The sequence below is a fragment of the Lycium barbarum genome, chromosome 1, assembly GCF_019175385.1.
Source record: "Lycium barbarum isolate Lr01 chromosome 1, ASM1917538v2, whole genome shotgun sequence".
Taxonomy (NCBI): domain Eukaryota; kingdom Viridiplantae; phylum Streptophyta; class Magnoliopsida; order Solanales; family Solanaceae; genus Lycium; species Lycium barbarum.
Window position 1 is genome coordinate 157214882 of NC_083337.1, and position 27095 is coordinate 157241976.

At 35.5% G+C, this 27095-nt stretch overlaps 4 protein-coding genes across 4 annotated transcripts; 3 read left to right on the forward strand and 1 right to left on the reverse strand.

Annotated features, from left to right (window-relative positions):
* Positions 1-2065: 2065 nt before the first annotated feature.
* LOC132616907 (uncharacterized) lies at positions 2066-3516 on the reverse strand. The gene is made up of 3 exons (XM_060331665.1): positions 3481-3516; positions 3239-3367; positions 2066-3160 (listed from the first exon to the last, which is right to left on the reverse strand). The coding sequence occupies exons 1-3, from the start codon at positions 3514-3516 to the stop codon at positions 2843-2845; spliced, it is 483 nt and encodes a 160-aa protein (XP_060187648.1). The 3' UTR covers positions 2066-2842.
* A 4049-nt stretch (positions 3517-7565) lies between these two features.
* On the forward strand, positions 7566-14772 carry LOC132599856 (mitogen-activated protein kinase 9-like). Its single transcript, XM_060313036.1, has 11 exons — positions 7566-8074; positions 9195-9603; positions 9713-9840; positions 9937-9996; positions 11906-12055; positions 12284-12439; positions 12551-12688; positions 12771-12847; positions 13224-13325; positions 13740-13980; positions 14283-14772. The coding sequence occupies exons 1-11, from the start codon at positions 7805-7807 to the stop codon at positions 14352-14354; spliced, it is 1803 nt and encodes a 600-aa protein (XP_060169019.1). The 5' UTR covers positions 7566-7804; the 3' UTR covers positions 14355-14772.
* Positions 14773-16396: 1624 nt separating this feature from the next.
* LOC132599866 (uncharacterized GPI-anchored protein At4g28100-like) lies at positions 16397-19853 on the forward strand. Its single transcript, XM_060313044.1, has 2 exons — positions 16397-17254; positions 19243-19853. The coding sequence occupies exons 1-2, from the start codon at positions 16601-16603 to the stop codon at positions 19591-19593; spliced, it is 1005 nt and encodes a 334-aa protein (XP_060169027.1). The 5' UTR covers positions 16397-16600; the 3' UTR covers positions 19594-19853.
* A 1470-nt stretch (positions 19854-21323) lies between these two features.
* LOC132599878 (small ribosomal subunit protein RACK1-like) lies at positions 21324-24465 on the forward strand. Its single transcript, XM_060313050.1, has 3 exons — positions 21324-21830; positions 23073-23531; positions 24188-24465. Exons 1-3 carry the CDS (start codon positions 21399-21401, stop codon positions 24287-24289), a joined length of 993 nt encoding a protein of 330 aa, XP_060169033.1. The 5' UTR covers positions 21324-21398; the 3' UTR covers positions 24290-24465.
* The last annotated feature ends 2630 nt before the right edge of the window (positions 24466-27095 follow it).

A 27095-nucleotide genomic window follows, 5' to 3' on the forward strand; every position in this document is an offset into this window, starting at 1 on the left:
AAAAACAGCATTTGATATAATTTCTGTCTCGCTTATACGATCAAATAAGTGTTGCATTATATGCTTATTCTATGCGACTGATGCCAAGAGTGGACATAAAATAGAAGAGACCGAAAAATTAATTATGTTTTTTCGTTTCATTTCTTCGATATTTAAAAAGTTCGATATTTTAATTTTGGTGTTTTGGTTAAACGAAATACCAAAATATTTTAGTACTATAAATATATACTAATCTTAATTGTTCATACAATTTGAAAAACATCACCTGTTTTGAACTCTTTTACTTTTAACGTGCTTCACTCAACATGCACTCACAATTACTCAATTAGTGCTGTGATTTTGAATACTTTTTGTTTGTTTTCTTGCCTGTGGTGCCCAAGTACACTTTGTTAGTTATCTACTCATTTATGGCAATTAAAAAAGTTAGGATGATCTAACCTAGATTCTCTCAACAAGGAAACACCAGCCTAAGGGATATAAGGACAACACTACAAGAAAAATGCTCAATAGCGAAGGGAAATCTGGTCCTTAAAAGTGTGTTTCTGGTCCGTAAAGATCTATAGCGACCAGAAAAATCCGTCCCTATAGCTTCCGCCGCTAAAGGTCATTAAGGACGAGTTCGAGCGCTGGTTGTTACTGCTCTTTCGCGACCAACATAAAACTGGTCCTTAACCTTCTTTCGGGACCATTTTCTAGTGCCTAAATGAAGATTTTAGGGTCGAAATGTATGGTCGCTAATTGGTTATTGCGACAAGTTTAAAGCTGGTCCTTAAACTATTTGCTGACCAGTTTGAACCTTTTCATGAACTGCAGATTTAGCGACCAAATTTTCTGCTCCTAAAAAGGTTTTTAAGGACTAACAAATCCAATCCCTAAAGAAACAACTAACATGTCCTAAATCACATTCAATTTGCAACTAGAAAATCTAATAATTAATGTAAAGATGATGATGCTTTCATATATATAGAAAAAGTAATTGCAAAAAATGATCACCATATATCAGTTACTGGCATTGTACATCAAATATGTAATTTAGTCACAGTATTTTGTACATAGACCCATAGCAAAAACCTATATAGCTAATATCCCTTAGACTGTAATATACACTTTTCCCAACATTTCTAGCAAAATGATAGTCAACCTTTTTGTCCTCAAAAGTTTGCTTCTGGTGACCTTCAATTTCCATAACTTGTAAAAGTATTAAAAATCAATTTAGAAAAAGAATACAAAAAATCAACTGGAAAATTGGTTAAGTAACAAGACAAAATTTCAGCAGCATTTCTCCATTACAAATAAGATTCCAGCCACCAAACAAGTTCAACGTGCAACAATGATGTCTACAAATTCGTACAAAATCTACATGTATAACAGCTATTACTTGTTTTATGTTATATCTTCAAGCTTGCCATAACATAATAATTGTCTTCTAGTGGGTAATAATGAGAACTCACCTAATTTGTTTATGTATGTGACACTTCAAGATGACAAGTAATTTGTTTCAACTATTGTATCAGTGATTATATATTATATCTTTCAGTTATTTTCTAAACCTTGCTTCGGGATGTAGACCATTCCTGATATACATTTTTCCTATGTCTCCTTTTTTCATATGGAGGTAGATAAACTACTTAGTCTTGATTTTCTTATGTTGAAAAACTTATGCTTCTTTCTACTTCTTCACGAATCAAACTGCTTACTATCATCTACCAATGATTTTTTCCCCTCTACTACCTCCAGACATAAACTAGTCTTATATTCTCCATTACAAATATTTTCTAGCTACTAGAAAATCACAAAAGCATTTCAACATTATAAATAAGATTTCAAAAAGTCATAAGTACTATAATCAACCAGATTTCAGAATGTTTAGGTGCAAATAAAAGTGAAGACATGTCACATATCTAAAAATTCTATTTGTTGTATCAATAATTTCAAAACTCCATTTGTTGTATCAATTCTGTTAGAGAGAATACTCAGAGCATTACTTTGTGGAAAGTGATGTCTCTAAGAAGATTTGGAATTATTTTGGAATCCCTCTTGGGATCACTCATCAAATCCTACCTCTCTAGCTAATGTCAACAACTGGTTTACTACAAAGCCTAAAAATATGGCGCAAAAGATGACTTTACTTTTCACCCCGATTGTAATATGTTGGAGCTTTCAAAGGGCATCACTTCCTATAAATAAGGAGGATCATACTAATATTGTGAATAGGCAGATTCAATACCATATCATATGGACTCTGAAAGTTGCACTGAATAGTACATTTCCTAACTTTGTTACGGAGCAGCCATGACGGAGTATCTGGGACACTATTGACAAACTTAGACCTGTTCCTAAAAGATTAATTGTCTACCAGAAATTTTCATCTCAGTATCAAGACCTCCCAAGAAATGCCAAGGGAACATACAATCTAGTCAAATGGCAGATGCCTAGCATAAGAATAAGATGCGACAAAACAAATTTTTTTGTAAGATAAATCTCTACGATGTAATTACTGTGTGTGTCTATAGTTTATAACTGCAGTCTTTGCCCCGGATTAGCATAGTCTACCTCTTGTTTTGTATCCTTTATGCGATCTAATACAACCCAGCTAGAACATGGAACTTTATTTCCAAAAAGAAGCTATCAGAATGTTACACAGTTAAGAGTTCATGTTAATATTTCATTTCTTAACCTCTTAATAGATATTTCAATTGAAGTTACTAGCTATAGGAGGGCACGTATCCCAATACAGGGAGTATGCTTATGCTTCAAAAATCGACCAAGCAAGCAAATATATTTTAAAGAAAATTATAATTTTGAGTAAGTTATTACTAACTTGGTATCATCAAAGGAATAGTCATTCTCCTGAGCATTTTGATGTCGGAGGCTGGAAATTGGAGTGTTGAGCTAAAAACCACTCTTTCAATTGTGTCAGTTCTTTCATCTCCTTTTCAAAGTTAGACAAGCGTTCCTTCAAAGATTGATTTTCTTCTCGAGTTGAACGTAGCTCAGACAATAAATCAACCTTTGAGGAAGTCCCACCTTTAAAATCTTTCGCCTTTACTCCACCACCAAATCCAAATACATGGCTACGAGTTTGAGGTCCAAAGCATTTTTCTACAATTTCTATGGTAGGAAGAGACGGTTCAGACTGCACCAATTCTTGAATTTGAGCCTACAAGTATAAAGAGAGATTTTTGTCAGCAACCATGATAACTGAAAGTAAAGTACATGTTCAGTTAACCAAACACACATGTTTCTTGATTGTTTCATAATTAACAAGTGTGTCATTCTTCTTCCGAGTCTCAAAGAAAATAGTTCTTTCATAATATGCATGTTCTACTTCTTTTGGTTGGAAGAAACGTAACACACGTTGCCACCACTATGATAGGTTTTCTATTTTGTTATTTTATGTGGCGTTATTTGAATATTAAATACAAAGTTTAATAAACAATTCAAAACTTTCTATACATAAGTTAGATTTATGTAGAATACTAAAATTGTCTTAAATGAGTGGCAAGAGTTTCGCATGGTCTTTTATCCATTTCTCATAATAAAAAACTCTTTACTACTTTATATATATCAGGCGAAACTCGAAAGATGTTTTCATTTAGCTTCACCTAGCTCGCTTAATGGGAGTTTTCTAGCATTATAATCTGCCTTCATTAAGTGTGATCCTAATTAGTCGTATCAGTAATAGTAAATCGGAATATTATATAATTAAATAATTGTTAAATAAAAATATTATACTAATTATTTTAAAACAAACCTCAACAACAATAACATATCCAGTGTAAAACAAACTAAAATAGGAAAAATGAGATCATTTACATAAATAAATGAATCAATTAGATCATGTACCGAGTGTCTGTATCAACGATTGACAAATTCAAGAGGACAACATAAAAGAGTAACATCATTTCCCTTTACCAGAAGTGGATAGGAACAATTGGCAAAATTCAAGAGGATAACATCAAGGAATATTAAGTAGGATTAATTAATCCAAATATGAACATTACTTTTCCCGTTTTCCGTCCCTATTTATGTAATACCATTCGGAATGCGGTTTAAATAAGTTCTTCTTTGACATAAATTTTTCATATATCTTTTAAATAATTTGAATTGTTAATTACTGTGAATTATAATCCCTCCATCCCAATTTAAGTGTCATAATTTGACTTAGCACATAATTTAAAAAATAAAGGTAGATTTTTGAATCAGCTGCTCTTAATTTAAAGATGTGTGTAATCCTTTACATTTTGTAGTCATAAACTTGTCATGTAGAATATTAAGATTGTCAATTTACTAAATACAAAAAGAGATTTTTTTTTTTGAACAGATTAAAAAGGAAAGTAAGAGACAGAGGGGTAATATTTTTGTGTAATATCTAAATATGTAATTTTTTTTATTTTAAAGATTTCATAACTGAATTCACAGTCAAAATTAAACTCTTTGATTATCAAATTTAAATTGTACCACATAAATTAAGACGCATGAAATAATAAATTATTGATGTGACCACCAACGGATGTGATGCAGCGGATGAGACTATGTAACAATCCGAAATTTTCCGAGTGAATTTTAAATTTTTTCCTTAATTATAGTTTACTAATTGTAATGAGTTTCATATCAAAGTAACATCAAAGTGAGTACTATTAAAATATATTTATATAATATATATGTGCTACTAAAAATATTGCTTTTACACATATAATGTAGGAGATAGTTTATTAATTATAAGTAGTAGATGGTCAAATTTATGTTAGAGAACGTTATAAATATTTGGTTAATGAAAAGATAGTGGGCCAAGCCCACTCCTTTAATGTTAACGTGCAGCAGTTAGTAGAAGGGATAATAGGTATTTTTGGGGGTTTGTTTCAAGGAGAAGCATTAGTAGAAAAGATTTCATAGGGCCACGCTATTGCTATAAGAACTATTACAGAGGAATATTTTTATTTCTCTTGGTGAAAAAAGACAAATATTCAGGTACGTTGCTACTGTTTTTAGCATGAAAATATAGAATTGGTATTGTAGAGATATGTAGTGGTGTATAGGATTGGATGGTATGAATTATAATAGGACGTAGCCATGATCTAATGATTAGGGGCAATCAATTCATTATAGTAATGATGGTGAGTTGTGGGGTAGAGATATAATTGGTTTAAAAGGACGAAATTTGCTATGGATTCTGTCCAAATTTCGTGCACCGCTACAGTGCCTACTTTTGGGTTTCTTTTTTTTTCTTTCTTTTCCTTTCTTTCTTTATGCTTTATTAGTATTATTATTAATGTTATTATCATCATTAGCAGTACGGAAAAGGGCCTAAAATACCCTCGAACTATTGAAAATGGAGCAAAAATACCCTCCATCCACCTTTCAGCCCCCAAGTACCCTTATCATCCACCTATTGGGTCTAAAATACCCTTATCACCACCTATTGGGTCTAAAATACCCTTATCACTAACATAATCTTTTCATTAAACACGTGTCATTTTTCTATTGGTTGGATTATAAAATTAATTAAACTAATTAACTTTTGCAATATTGACCAGATAGTGCCCCCCACCCCCCGACCCGACTCCCCCTACGCCCCCCTCCCCTCCCAGCTAAAAAAACCCAAAAAAAACGTCAAATTTTTTTTTTTCAAAAATATTAATTTTTTTTGCGTCAGGGGGGGGGTAGGGGTGCGGGGCGGGGTGCAAAAAAAAATGTCAACTTTTTTTTCAAAAAAAAAAAAAAAATCACCGGGGGGGGGGGGGTCGGGGGTAGGGGGTGGGGGGCACTTGGGTTATCTGGTCAATTAGTTTAATTAATTTTATAAGTCAACCAATAAAAAAATGCCACGTGTTTGACCAGAATATTCTGTTAGCAATAGGGGTATTTTAGACCCAATAGGTGGATGGTAAGGGTATTTGGGGGCTGAAAGGTGGATGGAGGGTATTTTTGCTCCATTTTCAATAGTTCGAGGGTATTTTAGGCCCTTTTCCGTTAGTAGTATTTTGGGATTCTAGGACTAGAAACACGCACATATATACTTAGGTACATATATTTATTATATAATTGTTTCTTAATGGTATTGAGAATTTTCACTTTTTAACAAGAATTATGGAATCAAGGTATAGAATGTTGAGATTTAGTTCTAACCCTAAAATTATAGGATTAGTTTTCCTAGGCTAATTTGGATTATTTGTTTATGGTATTGAATAGATTGAGGCTATTGAAGATTGTTTGAAGGATTTGACATTTCAAGAGAGTTGTGTTCCGGTTATAAAGCAAGTGAGGCTTTAACTCTTAGTTTACTTGCTTTTCATAAAAAGCATATGGTTTGTGTTGTATGTATGCATTTAAACCATTTAGTTCGTGTGAGTGGGCAAGCATGATCTAAATTGGATAATTTTCAAGTTTCTTAAGTAATGACTGTATGAGTCCTTTAGCGTAATTTCGCTTAAATAAATACTATTTATATAAGTGTAAAGTTTAGAAGTGGTATTGAATGGATGTATGTTCCACTTATCATATCTTTAGAGGGGCATACATCCACATGCCCCGTTGATGTTCGGTGAGAGATAGATGCTAGAGTTTTAAGTAATCCGGGTAAGATGGGGGTAAATAATGCCCTCTCCGGAAGACGGGGTAAGACATAGACAAATACGTACTATGTCCCGTGAGCATACATTCAGATTCAGTGTATTTCATGTATTGCTCGTCCGGGTAAGATGGGGGTAAATAATGCCCTCTCCAGAAAATAGGGTAAGACATAGATAAATACGTACTATGTCCCGTGAGCATAGATTCAGATTTAGAGTATTTCATGTTCTGCTTGGTTGTGCTTCATGATTTTAGCTTAGCTTCAGTGTTTGTATATATTTAATATACTTGTACTGTGTAATTGTTTTTATGCATTATCAGGAATTTCAAAGACTTGCTCCAGGGGTAAGCTGAGAGTGTCGATGATCTTGCTGGGTCTTTTAGACTCACACTTGTTGATGTTGTATGTGTGCAAGTGTGGTTAACGGTGACCAGGTAGCCGATACTTGATTCATTCCAGCTTTGTTCAGTCCAGTTCAGTGGAGGTGAGCCACCATTAGATCATGGCGGCCTCTTCTTCTTTAGTTGACTTAGTAGTATTCTGAGCTACGTCTCGTACTTTTATATTCAAACTAGTAGTTCCATGACTTAGACATTTTATGGAGTTATGGACAAGACTCAGTATTTGTATTTCGCTTCCGCACTTTTCGTTATATTATGAGACTTTGCGTATTATTCATTTTATTCGCTAATTTTCGCATGATTAGCTTAGAGGATTCGCCTTATGGGTAGAAGCTCGAAAGGTGTCGGTCACGATCTAAGTGTCAGATTTGGATCGTGACAGAATACTCCTCACTTAACCAGATATTTCATATTCAGAACTTTAAATATGAAAAAATTCTTTCCTCCAAATAGGCCTTACGTTGGCGTGCATCCGAATATAATCGGATTAATCCGGTTACTTAGACATCATAAAAAAAAAAAAAAAATGTCAGGCTGAGGGTGACACTGACAGGACAGGACCCATATCCCCTGGTGACGCTATATTTTCCCAACTCCCAAGTCGTATATCATAACCCAAGCCACGCTTTTATACTTTCCTCTTTTTACTCTTCTCTCATCTCTCCACCATCTTTGCACAACACCAAAAAACTCGGAAGAATTTGCTGGACCTGTGGTGGCAAGAGAGAGAAGAGAGAATACTCAGCGTGGAATGCTGAGATCTTGTGGTGCCAAATCAAGAATCAACACGACACTTTAGGACAAGGGGGGTAGTGGTATAGTATAGTATATGGGGGGTGGTAATACATTCGTGGATGGACTTCGTCGATGGTTTCAACGTCGTTCCACTACTACTACAACAACAGATACTATTCTTCATACCAATGTACAACCAATCTTGATTAATAATAATCCTTCAAAACCCATTGATATTTCAGACTCCCATTACCAACAAGATAGACAACAAATTACTATTATTGAAGACTTTGATATATCGGGTCTTAAGCTTATTAACGTTCCCAAAAGGGTAGATTTCCCTTTAATGGATCCTCACAAAAAGGTCTTTTTTTTTTGCCTCCTTTTTGCTGTTTATTTGACTTTTTACTCTCTTTTTGGCTTTTTAATGTTGCATGTAGTTGATTGAGTTTGATCATTATTTTGCCGTTTAATGTGATGTGAATGATCTTGATTATGTCTGTTTTTTCATGTATGTTTAAAGAAATTTGTTTCGCATTTGAGAATTCGGTTGATATTTGTAGACAAAGTTGCTAAAAAGGGATAAGGGAAAGTAAAGCTCATTTAGATCGTCCATTTTGGGCCATTGAAATGGAATAGATATTGCAGGGTAAATTGAAGTTAACCCCCCCCCCCCCCCCCCCCCACAACCAAAACCACCACCACCCCAAAAAAAAAAAATTCTTTCTTTTCTACCTATCCTGTATTATGTTGCTCTTAATCCCCTTATGTTGCTCATTATTGCCATAAGATTTTGTCTAGGAGGCAAAAAAAAAAAAAAAAAAAAGATGTGTATGTGTTAAATTGTAGGCTTTGCTATCTTTCAAATTGCTTAATCTCAGGAAAAAATGAGTTCTTGCTACCAATGACCAGTGTTTTAAAGAATCTTCGATCTGTTAGATCTTTATTGAGACCTACCAGATTTGTTTTGCTCATATGAGGATTAAGTTCCAAGAATCTGTTCCATGGTGTTTTTATCTTTTCTATAATAAAATATGTTCATTTTCTAGCACATAAAGTAGCCTTAGACAATACTCCATCTCAAATTACTTGTCGTCCTTTCTAAAAATATCCGTCTCAAAATACTTGTCATTTTAAAAAACTAAGATAAAATTTAGTAGCTTTTTACCATTTTTGTATTAATTACAACATTTAAGAGGGAGTACATCATTGATGGAGTAGGCATAGATATATAGTAATAAATATTTATTGAGAAGAGATAATATGGTGGAATATTTTAAGATGGTAAAATAGTGAAAACGCTTCCCTTATTAATGCTTTTTAAAGGGGCGTGTAAATGAAAAACATGACAACTATTTTGAGTTGGACGGAGTAATAATTTGCAGATTACTGTTCTGTGGCAAATTAGTGCCTTGTAATATTTTAATCTCCATTAGACTTACATGGGTAAGGAGAGCGGTTTTGACTTGAACATTGTTATTCAGAACTCACAAGAGGCAGAGTTCTTCACCGAATATGGAGAGGCAAGCAGATACCAAATTCAGGAAGTTATCGGCAAGGGTAGCTATGGAGTTGTGGCCTCCGCTTTTGATACAAAAACTGGAGAAAGAGTTGCAATCAAGAAGATTAATGATGTGTTTGAGCATGTCTCTGATGCCACCAGAATTTTAAGAGAAATTAAGCTTCTTCGGCTATTACGACATCCTGATATTGTAGAAATAAAGCACATCATGTTACCCCCTTCTCGGCGAGAGTTTAAAGATATTTACGTGGTCTTTGAATTGATGGAGTCTGACCTTCACCAGGTTATTAAGGCCAATGATGATCTTACACCTGAGCATTATCAGTTTTTCCTATACCAGCTTATGCGTGGATTAAAATATATTCATACTGGTTTGTTTTTTATACAAGTTAAAACCTTCTCTTTGACATCTCTATATAGTAATTGAGAAGCTAGTTTTTTCTTGGGATAATTGACATGCCCTTTTTTCCCTCTTAACAGCAAACGTTTTCCATCGAGATTTAAAGCCGAAGAATATCCTTGCTAATGCTGACTGTAAATTGAAGATTTGTGACTTTGGGCTTGCTCGTGTATCGTTTAATGACACGCCTTCAGCTATTTTCTGGACTGTATGTTTCAGCTCTAGAAGGCTTCTCTTTTCTCATTATTTTAGTACTCAAAATTGTGAGTGATTTCTGATATACTTGTGGTTTGATGTATTTAAGGATTATGTTGCAACTCGATGGTATCGTGCTCCTGAGCTATGTGGCTCTTTTTTCTCCAAGGTAACTTAGCTTTACCGGCATCTAAAGTTTTAATTGTAATTTCCAATTTCCAAACATGCCATTACTGAATGGCACTTATATTTAGCACAGTTTGTGACGCTCAGTATAATGCATTGTGGTCAAGGTTAATTTTGTATCTTTTTATACTCTTTTGCTTTTTTTTTCCTGAGACATTTTTGGTTGCATGCCACTCTGTTTCTGTGTTGGGAGAAGACCGGAACAATTATGGATTGAACAATATTTTCATTTACATAGTTTTGTGGCTGATACAGAATGAACTCATATGATGTCATAGTCTGTTTGCCCCATAAGTGCCTGCTGGATGGTCATTAACTTATGCAGCCTTCAACAATGCCTTCAGAATTTACTTGCAAACTAGTCTTGTTTTATTACAAAGTGCATGATCAGGTGATGGATCACTTGTTCTCTCTGATCTGTAGTTCATTTGGTTGGGAGAATGCTGTGATTGAGGATTCAAGCTGTTTATCATATTACCAAGTGTTATCTGTATAGAGTCTTAGGTTTATTATAAGTGGAAGGCAATTGGATTGGTGAGGAGCTTATTGTTGGAAAAAGTAATCTCCTGCTGGAAGACAGTTTTGAGTTCAAGAGTTTAATAGTAGATTTGTTCTTTAAATTGGATGAAAGGTAAGAGTTCCCCGTTTACAGTATCCCAGTATTACGAATATATGACCTATTCAACTTGCGGTTATGAGAAAGTGGGAAGAGAATCAATGAAAGGAAAGGACTGTCATGAGCATCAATCTTTCAATCTAGTTCAATGCTCATTAACTCTGTGGCGTGAACATGTTGTGCAGCTTTTTCTCTTCAAATGTCCTGCAACAGAATGAACATATTTGGGCCGGTGGCGGTAAGTATGTCAGTTTTTTTTTTTTTTTTTTTGAAAGTGGTAAAAAGTATGTCAGGTTTCAATGTTCGAATTCATGGATGCAAGTCTTTTTTTACTGTGGGGGCATAGTAACCATCTCTTGGAACAGAACCTTCAAAAAAGATAGTTAGGGCAGTGTTTTGAGGGGCATTCGCAATTTCTAGCCGAAGAAGTATTTCCTGCACTTATGCAAAGGAACATTTAGCCGAAGACTGTTAATGTTCTGAGTATGCAGATGTACTTGCGGTGATCTCAGTGTCTCCACATCATGGAGTGGTATTTCTCCTAAAAGGTTGACATTGAAGAAGGATTTCTATGTTAATCTCCACACCAATGTTGTGCCACCATCAGATATTCCAAGCCCTTAATAAGGTTAGAAAAGCACGAAAGGAAAGATCTCTATTTTATGTCTTCAACTTATAGATCCAATCCAAAAGTAACAGATTAGGGCCCCTGTAATCTCTTGCAGAGGGCGCACAAGGCCCTTATTCTTACATCGTGCAGGCTTTTACAGATTCAGCGTATTGAGTAACTTTAGTTTGAGTTCCTAGGTTGTTTGAATGCTTTGTCAGTTCGCCAGACTTTTAGTTGGCTGGTATGACCCCTTGAGTTTGAATGTGCCAGGCTAGTTTGATCTTCTGAGGATTTCTTGTTGAAGACAGGCTTGAGTCTGATTGCAGTATCGCTTGGGGCTTATTTTAGTAAAGAGCTTGAACTTATCAAATTAATAATCTGTGAAGTGCTCTTTTGCATTATACACCGAGACAATGATTTGAGTTTTATTATATTTTACTATCTCAAAAACGAGGGTTTGTTACATTTTTACCTTGTCAAAAAAAAACCAGGGTTTGTTCTTTCCTGTACTGTGATGTCAAAATCGTTGTGATGATGTGATTTCACTGTGAAGCAACTATATCATATAATATATGTTGAGAGTTTACTTGTGTTTTTGACGTATCTTTATAGACTGATTTACTTGTGACGTGACATGTACTATCACTGAGAGTTCTCTATTTGCAGTACACTCCTGCTATTGATATTTGGAGCATAGGATGCATATTTGCAGAAATGCTCACTGGAAAACCATTATTTCCTGGAAAAAATGTAGTGCATCAATTAGACCTTATGACTGATTTGCTTGGAACACCTCCTCCTGAAACCGTTGCAAAGGTTAATTCTCTCATTACATCCTTCTCTTTCTTTCTCAGGTTTCTTTGTTAATGTTCTATCTGATTAGCATCATTTAGATGATAAGACGTCTTTGTTACTTGCTAGTAAGATCATTAGAGAATAAAGGTTATGCCAAATAGATTAGTGCTGAGAGGTCTCAGTATATCATTATTTACATCCCACTGTAGTTTTTCCTCTTTTACTAAAGAAATTCTACCTAACTGGCAGATTAGAAATGAAAAGGCAAGAAGATACCTCAGTAACATGCGGAAAAAATCACCGGTTCCATTTGCACAAAAATTTCCGCACGCAGATCCTTTCGCTTTGCGCCTACTTGAACGCATGCTTGCATTTGACCCTAAAGATCGACCATCTGCAGACGAGGTAATTGTTTAAAATGAAAATTTTCTTACATCGTTTTATCTACCAAAGAAAACCTTGAATCTAATAATATGTGAAGATTTGGTCTCATGCATTGTTTATTCTGTTTTCAAGGCGTTGGCTGATCCTTATTTCCGAGGTTTGTCGAATGTGGACCGTGAACCGTCCACTCACCCAATATCAAAGCTTGAGTTTGAATTTGAGAGGAGAAAGTTGGCAAAAGAAGATGTTAGAGAGCTCATTTATCGGGAGGTACATTTTTCTCCATTCGATGGCTCTTTTTTATGTGGAATAAATTAATTGATTAATAGTTAAACTTGTTCTGAGCAAACAGATTTTAGAATATCATCCTCAGATGCTTCAGGAGTATCTTCGTGGCGGAGATCAAACTAGTGGATTTATGTACCCAAGGTTAGGAGCCACCTAATTCTTGGTCCACATAATTTATATTCTTTTTTAAAAACTTTTTTCTGCCTCATTTCCTTGCATTAAAGCTGGCAGTTTAGTTTATTTATAAAAAAGAAAAGCTTGCCTTTTAGTTTCCTCCGTTGGTTGAAAACTATAACGTATTTTTGGAGGGCAGCGACAACTCTTTCCAAAATGGAAGAAACCTCAAGATAATACCCAAAAGCATTTTCTTACCTTCAAGGACTGCGCCAGCTAATTCACAATATATATATATATATATGTTGTGGTTGTGTTGTACTTTGTGTACATATCGCACTAAATCTTTTGTACTACTATTTGAGAAATACTTATTGATGGTCTTTCTTTTGTGTCAATTTAGTGGTGTTGATCGGTTCAAGCGACAGTTTGCACATCTTGAGGAGCATTATGGTAAAGGTGATCGAGGCACTCCACTTCAGAGGCAGCATGCTTCCTTGCCTAGGTATGCTCTCAATACTGTTGTTCTTTTGCTCTGGGTGGTAAACGTCGTTCTAAAGTAATAATCAGTAGAATTAGAAGTCATTTGTTCTAGAGGAAGTGTGGACAGTTTAATACTCGTCCGATTAAAGCAGTCCTTATTTTAGCTCCAGTTTTGTGTAACTCAGTTACTAAAGTTTTAAGAATTGAGAGTACAAGTGGAAGTTAAATATGTTTTAACTAGAGTTGAAAAGTATTTTCTCTGAAACATTTCAGAGTTGGTTCAATGTTTAAAATTTTCTGCTTACTTTAGTCATTTGGATTCATGGATGACAAAAAGTATATTTCAAGTGCTTAGCCAATCTGATTTTGTGGTTTATCGTGTACATCTTTAGTGAAGGTATTAACTTGGTCCCTTTTTCGAATATTCTTATCTTAGAGAGCGGGTACCTGCACCAAAAGATGAAAGCTCTTCGGAAAACATTGATTTTGAAAAGCGAACTTCAGCATCTGTTGCTTCAACTCTAGAGAGCCCACCAGGGCAGTCCGAGGGATCAGAGAATTCAGATGCTAATGTGCAAAATGGACAAAACAAGCCAAACTATAGTGCTCGTAGCTTGCTGAAGAGTGCTAGTATCAGTGCTTCAAAGTGTGTGGTAGTTAAAAGAAGAAATGCAGAGGTAACTTTTATCCTTTTTCTCTTGCTTACGTTTTGGTGACTGCTTATATATTATTTGTTGAATATAATGACATTCAGTCATTCACCATGAAGAATTTTTTTTATTATAAAAGGAACAAAAGCAATGCCCATTTCAATAATGACGATTTATATTATAAAAGGAACAAAAGCAATGCGACAATACTGACGATTTAATAGAACGCCTGCATATCTTTGCTTAAAACCAATCAAGTGCCAATTGTTCCTGCATGTTTTGTTACTTTGTGACCTAATAGGTTGGCATTATTCATAATGTTCTGATAGGGAGAGCCGATTGAGGAGCAAAATGAGGAGGTCGATGGTTTAGCTCAAAAAGTTGCTGCTCTTCACGCCTAATTTATCATCAGCATACTCTGTAGATCTGATCACCAGCCATTGATCCTTGCATCAGGGTAAGATGCCTACACGCCCCATTCGCGCACCGGGCTGCCCTTTTATACCGGATAGATATGACATCTTGGTCATTTACTCTATTAGGTATCCCCTTGTCCTGTAAATCATAAGCTTTTTTGGACTACGAGTATTTGAAGTTAAACTCCTGCATTTCAGGCAGAAGCTAACAGTAGGTTTTCAGTTTCTATTTATACTGCGATTTTTTATTTCGCATAGCAGAAAAGAAAATGTTCTCCAGCTATTTGCGATTGGAGATCACATTTCTATATTATGTATTTGTAAAAACTACAGGTACTTGTGACAAGTTGAAGTTTGTAATGACTTGACATGAAAATACAAATGCCTATGTTCTAGCGCTTGAGGGGTGCGTTTCTTTTTTCATGATTTATTGTGCATTTCATCACAAAATCAGATAAGTCAACTTGTTTCCTCCCAGTGAAAGACAACTACTACAACGCCTCAACCCTAGTTGAGGTAGGCTATTTGAATTCTCGCTGTCCATATCACTCAATTTAATTTCGTCTCAGTTTAATATTATAAAAAGTTAGTACCCTCGCAGGTGCAGATACTGCTAGTATCCCGAATGGTAAAGGAAATGGTATGTATGAACATGAGACTGACAAGAAGAACTTATCCAAATTATGGTTCAATTTGTTTAAGTGGTTGCAGTGGCAAACTCATAGATCTCCAGTAAACTGTTATTTTATTGAGACAGAGACAAGATAGTTGCAGAAGGAATGTGGATTTTCAGATGAAGTGGGGTAGGTCATAGGTGATATAAAGGCCCGTGAGGAACTCCAATTATTGAGTTTATTGCTCTCCAAAAGGACCATGTGATCTGTTGTTCCTCAAAGTCAAGTCATTGTTCCACATTACGACCAGGCAATTTTTGTACAAACTTATTAGTGCAGTAAAGAAAATGAAAATTGAAATGGAGTATGTAACTAGTTGGAAATTTATGGTCACCAAAGAATGTGGTGCAATGGTGAGCATTTATCATTCTTAATCAGAGGTTTCGGGTTTGCGTTTTGGAAAAGGGATCATCTTTAATTAGGAAGCATGAGAGCACATTGATGAATAGGAGAAGTATATATAACTACCAATTCAATAGCAAGGTCATAATCAAGCATCTTATTACTAAGCAGGAGAATTTAATGATGTTTTATTCATGTAGGGGGAAGTACAAAACCAACTTTCTCTTAGGACTACTTCTCCAAACTACAGAACATCTTGTTTCTTTGTTCTTTCTTTTGTTTCTGGATCCTTTTCTTGTGGTGGTATACTTGTACGTGCACCGATATGCACCATTACTATTTACTGGTAAATGGTTCAAAGAGCAAAAAATCAATTCCCTCTCACGTTTTAAAAAATTCATACATGTAAAGCAACTAAATTAACCAGCTACTCTCACTTGCATGTCGTCCAACACGAGATACCTTCCCTATGAATATGCAAATCATGACCAATAGTAGAAGTAGTTGACACAGTTCCATAGTTGCTTTAAAGCATACAATGAAATATAATCATATCATACAGATACTAAGCCTAACGAGAGTAACAAACAAACAAACTTTAACAAACAAACAAACTTTGTCCAACCTGCCATACCCCACACCATCGTGTCATAGCTTCCCATGGAGTCCCTTCCTTCAACACCACTCTTGGACTACTGTCTCCGGACATATACGGATTCAAAATTTAAAAGTTATGGGTTCGAAATTCTAATCCTTTCAAATTGTTGAATTCTAAATTAATAATTTATATATTAAAAAATGGTTTAGGTCAAAAGTCAAAACTACTGGATTCGGATGAAGCCGTAGTCGGAATTGTACACCCGCCCTTGTCCTCAGGTCAGTAAGATGATTGATAAAGGTCTCGAGTTTGAGTTTTTTGAGCAGAAAATTACTTGATGAGGACACTTTATCCTCTTTAGTGAATCTATCTTATATGAATATATTAATCAAATAATGAGTTTCAACTTTTGAATACCAAAAAAACAAAATATCTAATACTGTTTGTCACTACTCCCTCATCACCATCACCAAATCACCACCACAAACCAAAGAAAAAATAACTCACTATTATAATCAATGATCTCTCACTAAGCTCCCAAAACTTCCATTTTTTCCCTCCATCTTTATTTTATACATATTATCAACTTCCAACTTCCCTGATTCTCTAAATAAGCTATGTCTTATAATTGCTTCTTCTTCTTGGTTACTCTTCTTTACATCACCAATCTAACTGTAATACCTGCCATTCAAGTTATTCCCGACCCAACTAACTCCAACCTTCAAACATCCTCACCAGCCTCTTCACAACCGGCAACAATCCCTGCTTTTCCAGAACAGTCAAACATTGCCAGTTGTCCATTAGACATGCCAGAAGAGCTTTACAAAGGGATAAGATCATCCTGTAGGTCCGATGATGATCATTCGGGTCAAATAAACCCGACCCGTTGTTGTCCGGTTCTTGCTGCATGGCTCTACTCAGCCTACTCAAGAACAGCACTTCACAAAGCCATTGCAAAGTTCCCACAATACTCAACTTCAGTTGAAATGCCTGTGCTACCTGATGATTCTGAGACGTGTGTGAGTTCTTTTGGAAAGGCTTTGGAAAATAGAGGAATTGAGTTAGTGAAGTCCAATGAGACTTGTGATGTTGTTTATTGTTACTGTGGTATTAGGCTGCATCCACTTAGCTGCCCGGAAGAATTCGTTGTGAATTCGCGTGGTGAATTGGTTGGTGGTGAGAGTGTGAAGAGATTGGAGAGAGATTGTTCGAGCAGTAATGGAAATGCTGGTATTGCTGGTTGTTCCAAGTGTTTGAGCAGTCTTTATTTGGTAAGTCCTTAGTTTTAATTGCAAGTAACTCTATTTAATAAGTAACATTGATTCGTAACCTAAAATTACATTGGTCGTGTAGCTAGTGTATATAACTTAAATCCTATATTTAGTTACATCTGATTTGATAATTTATATCCATGTGATATGACTAGTTCTTCTGATAAAAATTTGCAATTTCTCCAAAGTCTAATCTCCATAATATGATACTCCATCGATAAACACTACACTATCGATGTATATAGTTATACTATAACCTAGGGGTCCATGGTCCAGAGTACGAGTGAAAAGAACTAGAGAAACTTCAATGTGAAGGACTAGAAGGTTGAGTTTTAAAATTAATAATATCAATCAATTAATTAATCAACTATACATCAACCCAAAACTAGTTGAGCCTGGTGAAACTAATATTTAGAAGATTCATCTTTGTTTGACTACTTGTAATCTAACATCAATCAGCTAACATAACCCTTTTATTTGGATTAATCTAACATCAATCAGCTAACATAACCCTTTTATTTGGATTTGGGACTCGTTTTGGGTAATGCTAGTAGATACGTAAAAAAGAAGTTAGAAGAGAAATGAGGCATGTAGTGTTTATTCAACTAGAATATGTTCTGAAACTAATGACCAGCAAGGGCTTACGTTTGTCTACCATGCGCTTCCCTATCCGGAATTGTTTATAAGTACCACATCCATATGCTAACCCCGTGATTCATTTAGTAGTGCCACTTCTATTTATTCATTCATTAGCTTACTGCACTGCTTTGATGAAGTTGACTCCATTCTAAACTATAACTCAAATGACTGCAGCGCATTAGTTGGTTATTCAAATAGCTCGGGTGCTAACTTGTCTTTGTAATTTCCTGCTGTCCTTGACAATCAGCCAGGTGGGGTATGAATTTGTTGATCAGGCTAAGGGGAAGTCCAATTTGTTGGGTCATATCATTTTTATGGTGCCTTGATATAAGCCGCAGAGTTTCTGCAATGCCTATCATGATATTTGAAAGCAACTACAATGATCTCGTGTTATTTGTTGTACTAACTCTTTCTTCAAATCAGCATACACTTGTTATTCAGGAAATTTCGTCTGTAAATAGTCTTAGCCAATGAACATCATCTCCAGGGCAATGGCTGATGTGCATATATCATTTAAATACCATTTATGTTTGAAGTTTTAGATTGCTATACACTAGATAGAAGATATGTGATTAGTATATCTGAGCTCGGATTAGTAAAGATCGTCAGCAGTTTGTCTTAGGCAGTCAAACTAGCATGAATTAAAGAACTCATCTGATATAGCAGGCCTAGATAACTGTTATGTAAAATGATTGTTCACATAGCAACCTCTGGGTTTGAAGGTTAGTCCCTGTGGTGTAAATGTAAGCAAAACTTTGTTTCAGACTTCAAAAAAGAAAATCTGTCTTCCAACTTCTTTTTGTGGCTGAAAAACAAAAAAGATAAAAGAGGTATCAAGTCTCGTTGGTAATATTGGAGCTTGTTGAAGATCATCCAGTGAATGAATTTTAAGATGTTTTTTTGTGATCATTAGATTCATAGGAAAAGCAATATGCAAAAAAGTTACCTTACGTGATACTAGGCTAAATTGTCTTTGTTTCGGTGAGTTGGAGGAGGGGGGAGGGGGGATTTGGTCCTCTTACCATAACGTTTTGCAGCTGTTAGTCAAAAATAACCATATGTTATTGTCCTAGTTGTTTCCTCTTATTACTTTTACCGTTAATCTTGTAAAATTGCATTCAACCTTGGAGGTCAACAATAGTGTAGACAATGTGATATGCCATATTACAAGCAAGGATCTATTTGTTAGTTAGAATGGTTTCTGCTAGGAAGCATGTTGAAGAAGGTATTTTGTCAATAACCAACGGAGCATGTCGTGTCTAAGTAACAAGTTTTACACCATCAAGTGATTTTTTTTTTTTTTTTTTGCTTATTCTCTAATAATTTGAAATATACATATGTATCTGCAGCTCAGTGGCAGCAGACTGGAAAATGCAAGCATAAAAAATGATAGGAGTAGCAAACTGCGGAGCAGAGGTTGCCAAATGATGGGTTTAACTTGGCTTCTCAACAAAAATACACCTGGTTATATTCATACAGTTTCTTCTGTTTTAAGGGCTCTAATGATGAGCGAAGACGGTTCTGATCCTCAGTCGTGCACGCTTAACAGTGACGGCTTGCCATTTGCAGTCGACTCCTCAGAGATCAACGATCAATCTGCTGCAACTTTTCTTCAGGCATCGGTTTATTGTTACCTCCTACCATTTGCTTTGGCATCCATAAACATCATTGCATTGTTATCAAAATATCACTGTTGTTGATCTCCAAAGACTTGTTCCTTGTACTTGAAAAATACTTCCTGTTTCAATGGTCTCCTATAAATCTGTTCCTCTGTGTACGTTGGCTCAGGTTCGCGAAATTGTAATTATTTTGATTGTGTAAGACTGTTGAGAAAAGAATGAAGCTGCCATAGTACTCTAGCTAGGATTCTAGTTTTTCATTGGTATTTGTTAAGTGTATAAAACTCAAGGGACAAAAGGTAGTACAGATTTACTGCTCTTTCTGGAATTTGGCATCAGTAGATTGAAGTCTCTCATAAGATTGCATTTTTCTCCTTTTATTGTTCAACATGCAAGAAATTTATTGTTTGTTTTTTCCTCAATTCATTTATGATTTTAGCTTCAAGATTCATTAAATATGGATACTTCTATGAACCTTGGTTGGAAGTTTTTGAAACTCGATAGTCTTATAAGATAGATCGCGGTTAAATAGAGGCATGAATTTTCCATATCTAAGTGAATATTGTGAGTATGCGTACAATTCTCCGGCCTTTTCCCCGACCCCACGCATAATGGAAGTTTAGTGCACCGAGCTGTCCTTTTTAAGCGAATATTATGAGTATGACTTGGTACCAATCAAAATATAATCTAGGTTTATACATAAAAATCTCATTGATGTTGGCACCGTTTGTATAAGTTACATTCCTAAATTATTGGATACAGGAGGCAGCTCAATATGATTGGTGACCTAAAGTCAAACTAATGACGGCCTTAATTTGTTTTTGTCTTTTTTTTTTTTCAAAAAAGGGAAGAAAACTTGCATATAAATTTTTCATTTGAAATCTATTTTTTTTTTTTGTTTTTTATATGTAAAGTTATGAATAATTCTTTTATAGTTGATTTTTTCTAGTAATTTTTTTTTAATTGATAATATAGCTAATCCATTCAATCTCTCTTTAGCATTGTTGCTCTTACGTAAGATTTTATCAATTTTAAATTTGAAAAGCTTATTCTTTCCGTCGGGGAAATTGTTACAACACTGTTAACACTATTCTATAGGTTGGCCTCTTGGCTAAATGTCCACTTTGACTCTTCAATTGGTGAAAGACCCACCTTTTACGACATCAGCAAAAGAAGTTTATAAAAGTTGTCAATCCTAGTACCAAATTCTTGAAAAAAAACAAAATAATCCCCATCCCCAAAGTTTTTAAAGACCCAAATTAAAAATAAAAATCAATTTCTTCCCTCCAAAAGCTTTCGTTTTTCTCCCCTTTCATCGGAAAATCTTATCCAATTCAGCCATTATTATCTCTAATTAATTTATCAGTTGCTGTAAAAGGTCAAAATATATGTTTTCTACTCAACTAAATAGTCTATCAATAACCGACCACTTGATATACATAGGTTAGGCTACTATTTTCACAAAAATGCAATTAATTAATTTAATTATTAAAGGGATTTAACACTATATAAACATAAAAGTAATCCTTTATTATTTATATCATATGAAAGCCCTATCAATTGTCACATGATCTAATGCGTTTGAGAACCCTTTACATTCCCAGCGACTCTTTTGACAAACTTAAAGGACCAAACTTGTTTAATGCATACTTAAGGTACTATTTCGAACCTACCCTCAATCATAAAGGACCATTTTTTTTAATTCTCTTCCAATTCAAACAACCCGAAATTCATTAACCCGACCCATTTCCCTAAAAAAAAAGCCCTAAAAACACTTAACCCACCATATAAATACATCACACTCCAAAACCCTAGTTTTTCTCTTAACACTAGCCATCTCCTCCAAAAATCTTCAGCCTCCCCATAGCCACCACCTGTTCGACAAAATGTCTGAATCACTAGTTCTCCGTGGGACAATGCGAGCCCACACTGACTGGGTCACCGCCATTGCCACCCCAATCGACAACTCGGACATGATTGTCACATCTTCACGTGACAAATCCCTAATCGTATGGTCATTAACAAAAGACGGTGGCCCAACATACGGTGTACCTAAACGCCGTTTAACAGGACACGGTCATTTCGTTGAAGATGTTGTGCTTTCATCTGATGGTATGTTTGCGTTATCTGGTTCTTGGGATGGTGAGTTAAGGTTGTGGGATTTACAAGCTGGGACTACTGCTAGGAGGTTTGTTGGACATACTAAGGATGTGCTGTCTGTTGCGTTTTCTGTTGATAATCGTCAGATTGTTTCGGCTTCAAGGGATAAGACTATTAAGCTCTGGAACACACTTGGTGAATGCAAGTACACTATTCAGGTAAAAAACAAGAATTTTGATTTTTTGTGATATTAAATTAAAGATATGTGGAATCTACTTAAATGACGTTTAATCTGTGGTCTTAAACATGCCTAGTGGAAAGTTACAACAATAACTCTACCTTTATGGGATAGAGAGAGTTGTTTCTGATAAACCCTCGGCTCAGTATAATCCCACACGTGGGGCCTAGTGGAAAGTTGGAATAAATAATTTAGATTCTAGAGAGATTGGAACAAATACTAATCCCACCCAATTTAGGTGTCTTAGTTTGACTTGTTTGACTAGGCACAAAGTTTAAGGAATACACTAGGTGAATACAAGTACACGATTCAGGTATATAATTACTTGGTGCAGAGTTTAAGAAAGTAAAGAAGGGTTTTGAATCTTTTGATTTTTAAATTACAGATATGTAGAATGTATCAAAATGACCTTTAATCTTGTTGTCTTAAACATGCCTGCTTTGAAGTTAGTAAAAAAAAAATCTTGAGAGATGGGAACAAAAGCCACTCCCTCCGTACCAATTTAAGTGTCTTGGTATTACTTGGCACAATGTTCAAGGATTAAAAAGAGATTTTTAAATACTTTTGAATCTTGTGGTCCTAAATTAATATGTGTGTAATGTAGTACTAAAATGTCCTTTGAATCTTGTGGTTATAAATTTCCCACCCATGTAGGGTGTTTGAATTGTCAGGGTACTAAATATAGAAAGACAAATCAAAAAGGAAACTAAGATACTTAGTAGGCATTGGGCCATAGAAACCAAAGAATTGTAACTTTATTTGGAATTTTTGAAGTTGGGTTGAAGATGGAGTTCTGTTTGGTTTTAGTTTTTGCAAAAGAAATTTTTTGGTTGTTTGAATGTACTTAAGTGAAACAAGTGAAATCAGGGTTTTAGGTGTTTTCTAAAATCCAAGTTGTATCTGGAATTTTCATGGTCAAGCGCTGATTTTCAGATGAAGTGAAAAAAATGAATATTTCTCATGGCCAAACGGGTACTTAAATTGGGACAGATGGAGTATTGTTTATTGTTTACCTTCTTCTCGATCATAATTGTGTTCGTTAAATCATATGTGACGAGTATATACAACTCTACCCTTTAGATTTGTGAACTCAATCCTTTTGCTGTCTGAAGCATAAGTACTTGCCCTTATTATTTACTTAAGTGGACGTCGTTTCATTTGCTACATTTTTCTCTTCTGAAGTTTTCTCATTATTCTGTCAATTTGCACGTACACAATTCAGGAACAAGACTCGCATTCCGACTGGGTTTCTTGTGTTCGTTTTAGCCCAAACAATCTTCAGCCCACTATTGTTTCTGGGTCATGGGACCGGACTGTGAAAATCTGGAATTTGACCAACTGTAAGCTGAGGTCAACTCTTGCTGGACATTCTGGGTATGTGAACACTGTTGCAGTGTCTCCAGATGGTTCATTGTGTGCTAGTGGAGGAAAAGATGGAGTTATTTTGCTGTGGGATTTGGCTGAAGGAAAGAAACTGTATTCTCTTGATGCTGGATCTATTATCCATGCTCTCTGTTTTAGTCCTAATAGGTATTGGTTGTGTGCTGCTACTGAATCTAGTATTAAGATTTGGGATTTGGAGAGCAAGACAATTGTGGTGGATCTTAAAGTTGATCTGAAAACAGAGAGTGAAATGTCTGCTAGTGCTGAGGGAACTGGAACTGCTGCCAACAAAAACAAGGTCTGTTTACTCCTAACTTTTATTCCATCTTTGCTTGTTTCAATCAACATTTCATTATTGTCAATATAATAGCCGATTATTATGTCAGCTACTTTTGCACCCATACAAACACTAGAAAATGATCTAAAAGTGATTTCCTAAGGGAACACATTTATCACATCAAATATAGGAAATGTTTACCAGTCCAATGTCCATACCAAATGCGTAGGGAGCATGACCTAATTAAGAAAATATAGGATACCGGTAACCTTTGCTGTTAATAACTTGTTATGGTATCATGTCATGAGAGGCGTTGTAGCGACTCATTGATGGTACAGTGTTTTCCAGCCACTTCCTTTTGTTTTGGTTGCGAAGTCCACTTGTCAAATATTCTTCTCTTATTAGTTATTTAGATCTTAGAGGTGTTGTTCCATCTTGGTGTAATTTGTTACTTGTGAACTGTGGTGTCATGAATTTCATTTTCTTCTTGGTGGCTGAAGCATTTGTCTCTGCTGCAAATGGTACACTATCTCTACAACTTTTTACTGAAGCGGGGTTCAGTTGGACCAACTTATATTAATGCGATTGTTCTGTAGTTAATCGGAATATGATATTTGAATTGTTAATGGTGACATATGTAATAAGTGAATCTAATTTAATTGCATCTCAATTGGCAGGTCATATACTGCACCAGTTTGAGCTGGAGTGCTGATGGAAGCACGCTTTTCAGTGGATACACCGATGGTCTGATTAGAGTGTGGGGAATTGGGCGTTATTAGAGAAGAAGAGGATCTAGTGAGGGAGCCATTTGGCCATACTGAATTAAAGACATTTAGATTGCTAAGATTCTCCCTGTTTCTCAATGTTTTGAGGCCTCAACTGTTTCAATTTTGGATTCTTATTTAGTATTTGTTACATTGGATATCTTGCTATAAGTCTAAGTTGTTTTGCTTAATCTTCGGGTATTAGAGTTTCTTGCATGTTGTTTTCATCTTCATTAGATCTTCACTTCATTTGTGTCTTTGCTTGATGATTCTGTATGGTGGAGGAAAAGGGTTGTCACATTTTTCTTGTATTATCCGAGCCTTTGTTGTTGCTTTGCAATTCAAAGGGAAATAAGGTAAAATTGTGCCTGTTGTTTCTCATGTTTGTCTTGGTTCCACCAAATATTCCCGGATACTACAGTACTTGTCTGGTGACTTGTATCAGCTAAAATATGCTGATTATTGTCATCAGTAAGAGCCTGTTTGGATGGGCTTATACCTATAAGCTGCAAACAACTTATAAGCTAAAAAAAATAAGTTGGGTAGTCTAACTTATTTTTTTTGGCTTATAAGTTGTTTTCAGCTTATAAGCTGCTTTAGATAAGCTTAAGTCAAATGGGTCTAATTATTTTTTGAGCTTATTTTAAGCACAAAATGACTTTAAGCTGACCAGTCAAACACTCAAAAAAGCTGAAAACAGCTTATAAGCAACTTATAAGCCAATTCAAACGGGCTCTAAGTGTCATCCAGATAGTTGACTGTTAATTTATCAGACCTTGATGTAGAAACTTTAACTTTATTTAAAGAGTTGAGGGGGTGTACACCACGTCTGGTGGGAAATGAAGGTTCACTATGCTCTCTTGAGCAATTATGAAATGATCCTGAAGGGCCAGTCTCCATTCAGTTTACATAGGAATTTGAAATCAGTTTTGTTCTTTTCTTTACAGAGCTTAATAGGAGAAAGGATGGAAGATCCGACTGAGCTGGCAAAAGGAGAATCACAGAATTTGAATTTGTAACAGTGATGATTTTGAATATCAATGAAGATCATGTATCTATCAGCACGAGATCCAACCAACCTTTAAATAGCCGAAGTAAATTTTAGATAATTATGCTAAACTGCATTACCCACTATTGGATAAGTTTTGAGTTCATCCAAACTAAATAGCTTTAGTTTGGATCTAGTATGTGTTCAAGGTATTTTTGGGTACAAATAATTAACTTCGAACTCGATAAATTAAAGGAGTTATGGTAGAATTTCAAACTCAAAACCATGAAGTTAAAATCTTGAATTTGCCTCTATCCTCTTATCACTTCCTTTTGCTATTCATATCTTGAGAAAAGTACACAGCACATTAGCTCTGTGCTTTGTCATCACAATGGGGAGCAACTTACTTTGAAAGTAGCGACTGAAGAAGGAAAGAGCTGGAGCCTGGAGAGATGTATCTTTTGTCATGATGCTAATTTCATCCGTTCTTTTTCCCCATCGCTGTTGCTAGTGTATAGGAAGCTGACCTCTCTGACCATAAGGAGCTGGAGTGTCGAGGCTACACTATTGAGAATGGAAAATTTATATACTCCATGCAGAATGATTTAGGTATTGTTTTGCTATTGGTATACTACCTGTTGATTGGATTTGTTTTTGTTGAAAAGTAATGTATTTTGGGAAAAGATATAAAGGAATGAAAGAAAATATTAGAGGGACAAGAGAAGCAAACAGAGAAAGAAGGGAAAGGATATTCTTGAAGGCAGTAAATACAACAAGGTAAGACAGGAGAAAATGGGAAGAGAATGAAACAGACAACTACATTTTTCTTTCTTAGATGGGCGTCAATCCATTTTCTAGTTCAGTATTGCTCATCATTTTCTTGAGTTAACAAGTGAAAACAAAACAACAAAAATAAGAACTGAAATCACTGTTGAAACAGGAAGAATCCCAATTTGTTTAACACCTTTCTTTCTCGATGCTTTTCATAGCCCAATTTCGTAAACAAGGGAATGATTCATGGCATCAATTGACTTAAACGAGTTGGGGAGCGAAGTAACTTCCGGTAGTTATCGAGCGTAGAGTTAGCTTTTGGCAGCTCATGAACCGATCGAAGAAGGGGTTGACTCCGCTGCCGGGCTTTGAGGAATGGGAGCAGCTTTGGAATCAGCGTAAGTAGAAGTGGGTCACCCCATAGTTGTAATATGGGCAAGTACGCGAGATGTAACCAATAGATTTCTCTTTTTTTAACGAAGTCCTTCTTTCAGCAAAATTGAAGCTCCTTCGTGCAATCGATTTTAGTATGCCGGTTTAATTTGAAGAGAAAGAGGGCAGAAATCCTTACAATCTCAGAATCAAGGAGAGAAGGTGGCGAAGGATCCGGATTCACTTTTTTTTTATTTGATTCATACCCGTGTAAAGGCTTTTTCTGATGTTGGAAGATCTGGATCTTGTCACTTTAACAAGGCATCTTTGCCTTTTTCATCCTGGCGTATGGGACAATATCTTGTTAGGCAGCAAAAAGAAAGAAAAATTGTTTAAAAATTGAAGTTGACATTTTGACAAAAAACAATTGAATCTTGAGTTGTGTTTGAACTTTGAACATGAGTTTTGCTTAGAGAAAAACTCATTCTTTTACCTGAAATACTCTTCAAATAAGTTTTCTCAATATTTCACTAGTTCAATATCTGTAAACACTAATAACAAACAACAACATATCCAATCTGGGAAGGGTGGTGTGTACGCAGTCTTACCCTTACCTATCTCATGAAGGTAGAAGGTTGTTCGAGGTTCGACATTTATTTAAATGAAATACGGTCCAAGTTATAGTACCCC

What these genes read in the sequence shown, in the direction of transcription:
- LOC132599856 (XM_060313036.1), top strand. Translation starts at nt 7,805, where the DNA reads ATGGGGGGTGGTAATACATTCGTGGATGGACTTCGTCGATGGTTTCAA. An exon ending in CTTCAGCTATTTTCTGGACT is followed by an intron (nt 9,841 to 9,936) that starts GTATGTTTCAGC and finishes GATGTATTTAAG; the next exon opens with GATTATGTTGCAACTCGATG. An exon ending in GAGAGCTCATTTATCGGGAG is followed by an intron (nt 12,689 to 12,770) that starts GTACATTTTTCT and finishes CTGAGCAAACAG; the next exon opens with ATTTTAGAATATCATCCTCA.
- LOC132599878 (XM_060313050.1), top strand. Translation starts at nt 21,399, where the DNA reads ATGTCTGAATCACTAGTTCTCCGTGGGACAATGCGAGCCCACACTGAC. An exon ending in AATGCAAGTACACTATTCAG is followed by an intron (nt 21,831 to 23,072) that starts GTAAAAAACAAG and finishes TACACAATTCAG; the next exon opens with GAACAAGACTCGCATTCCGA. An exon ending in CTGCTGCCAACAAAAACAAG is followed by an intron (nt 23,532 to 24,187) that starts GTCTGTTTACTC and finishes CTCAATTGGCAG; the next exon opens with GTCATATACTGCACCAGTTT.
- LOC132599866 (XM_060313044.1), top strand. Translation starts at nt 16,601, where the DNA reads ATGTCTTATAATTGCTTCTTCTTCTTGGTTACTCTTCTTTACATCACC. An exon ending in GTTTGAGCAGTCTTTATTTG is followed by an intron (nt 17,255 to 19,242) that starts GTAAGTCCTTAG and finishes ATGTATCTGCAG; the next exon opens with CTCAGTGGCAGCAGACTGGA.
- LOC132616907 (XM_060331665.1), bottom strand. Translation starts at nt 3,516, where the DNA reads ATGCGAAACTCTTGCCACTCATTTAAGACAATTTTA. An exon ending in ACTCATTTAAGACAATTTTA is followed by an intron (nt 3,368 to 3,480) that starts GTATTCTACATA and finishes AACCTATCATAG; the next exon opens with TGGTGGCAACGTGTGTTACG. An exon ending in ATGAAACAATCAAGAAACAT is followed by an intron (nt 3,161 to 3,238) that starts GTGTGTTTGGTT and finishes TTATACTTGTAG; the next exon opens with GCTCAAATTCAAGAATTGGT.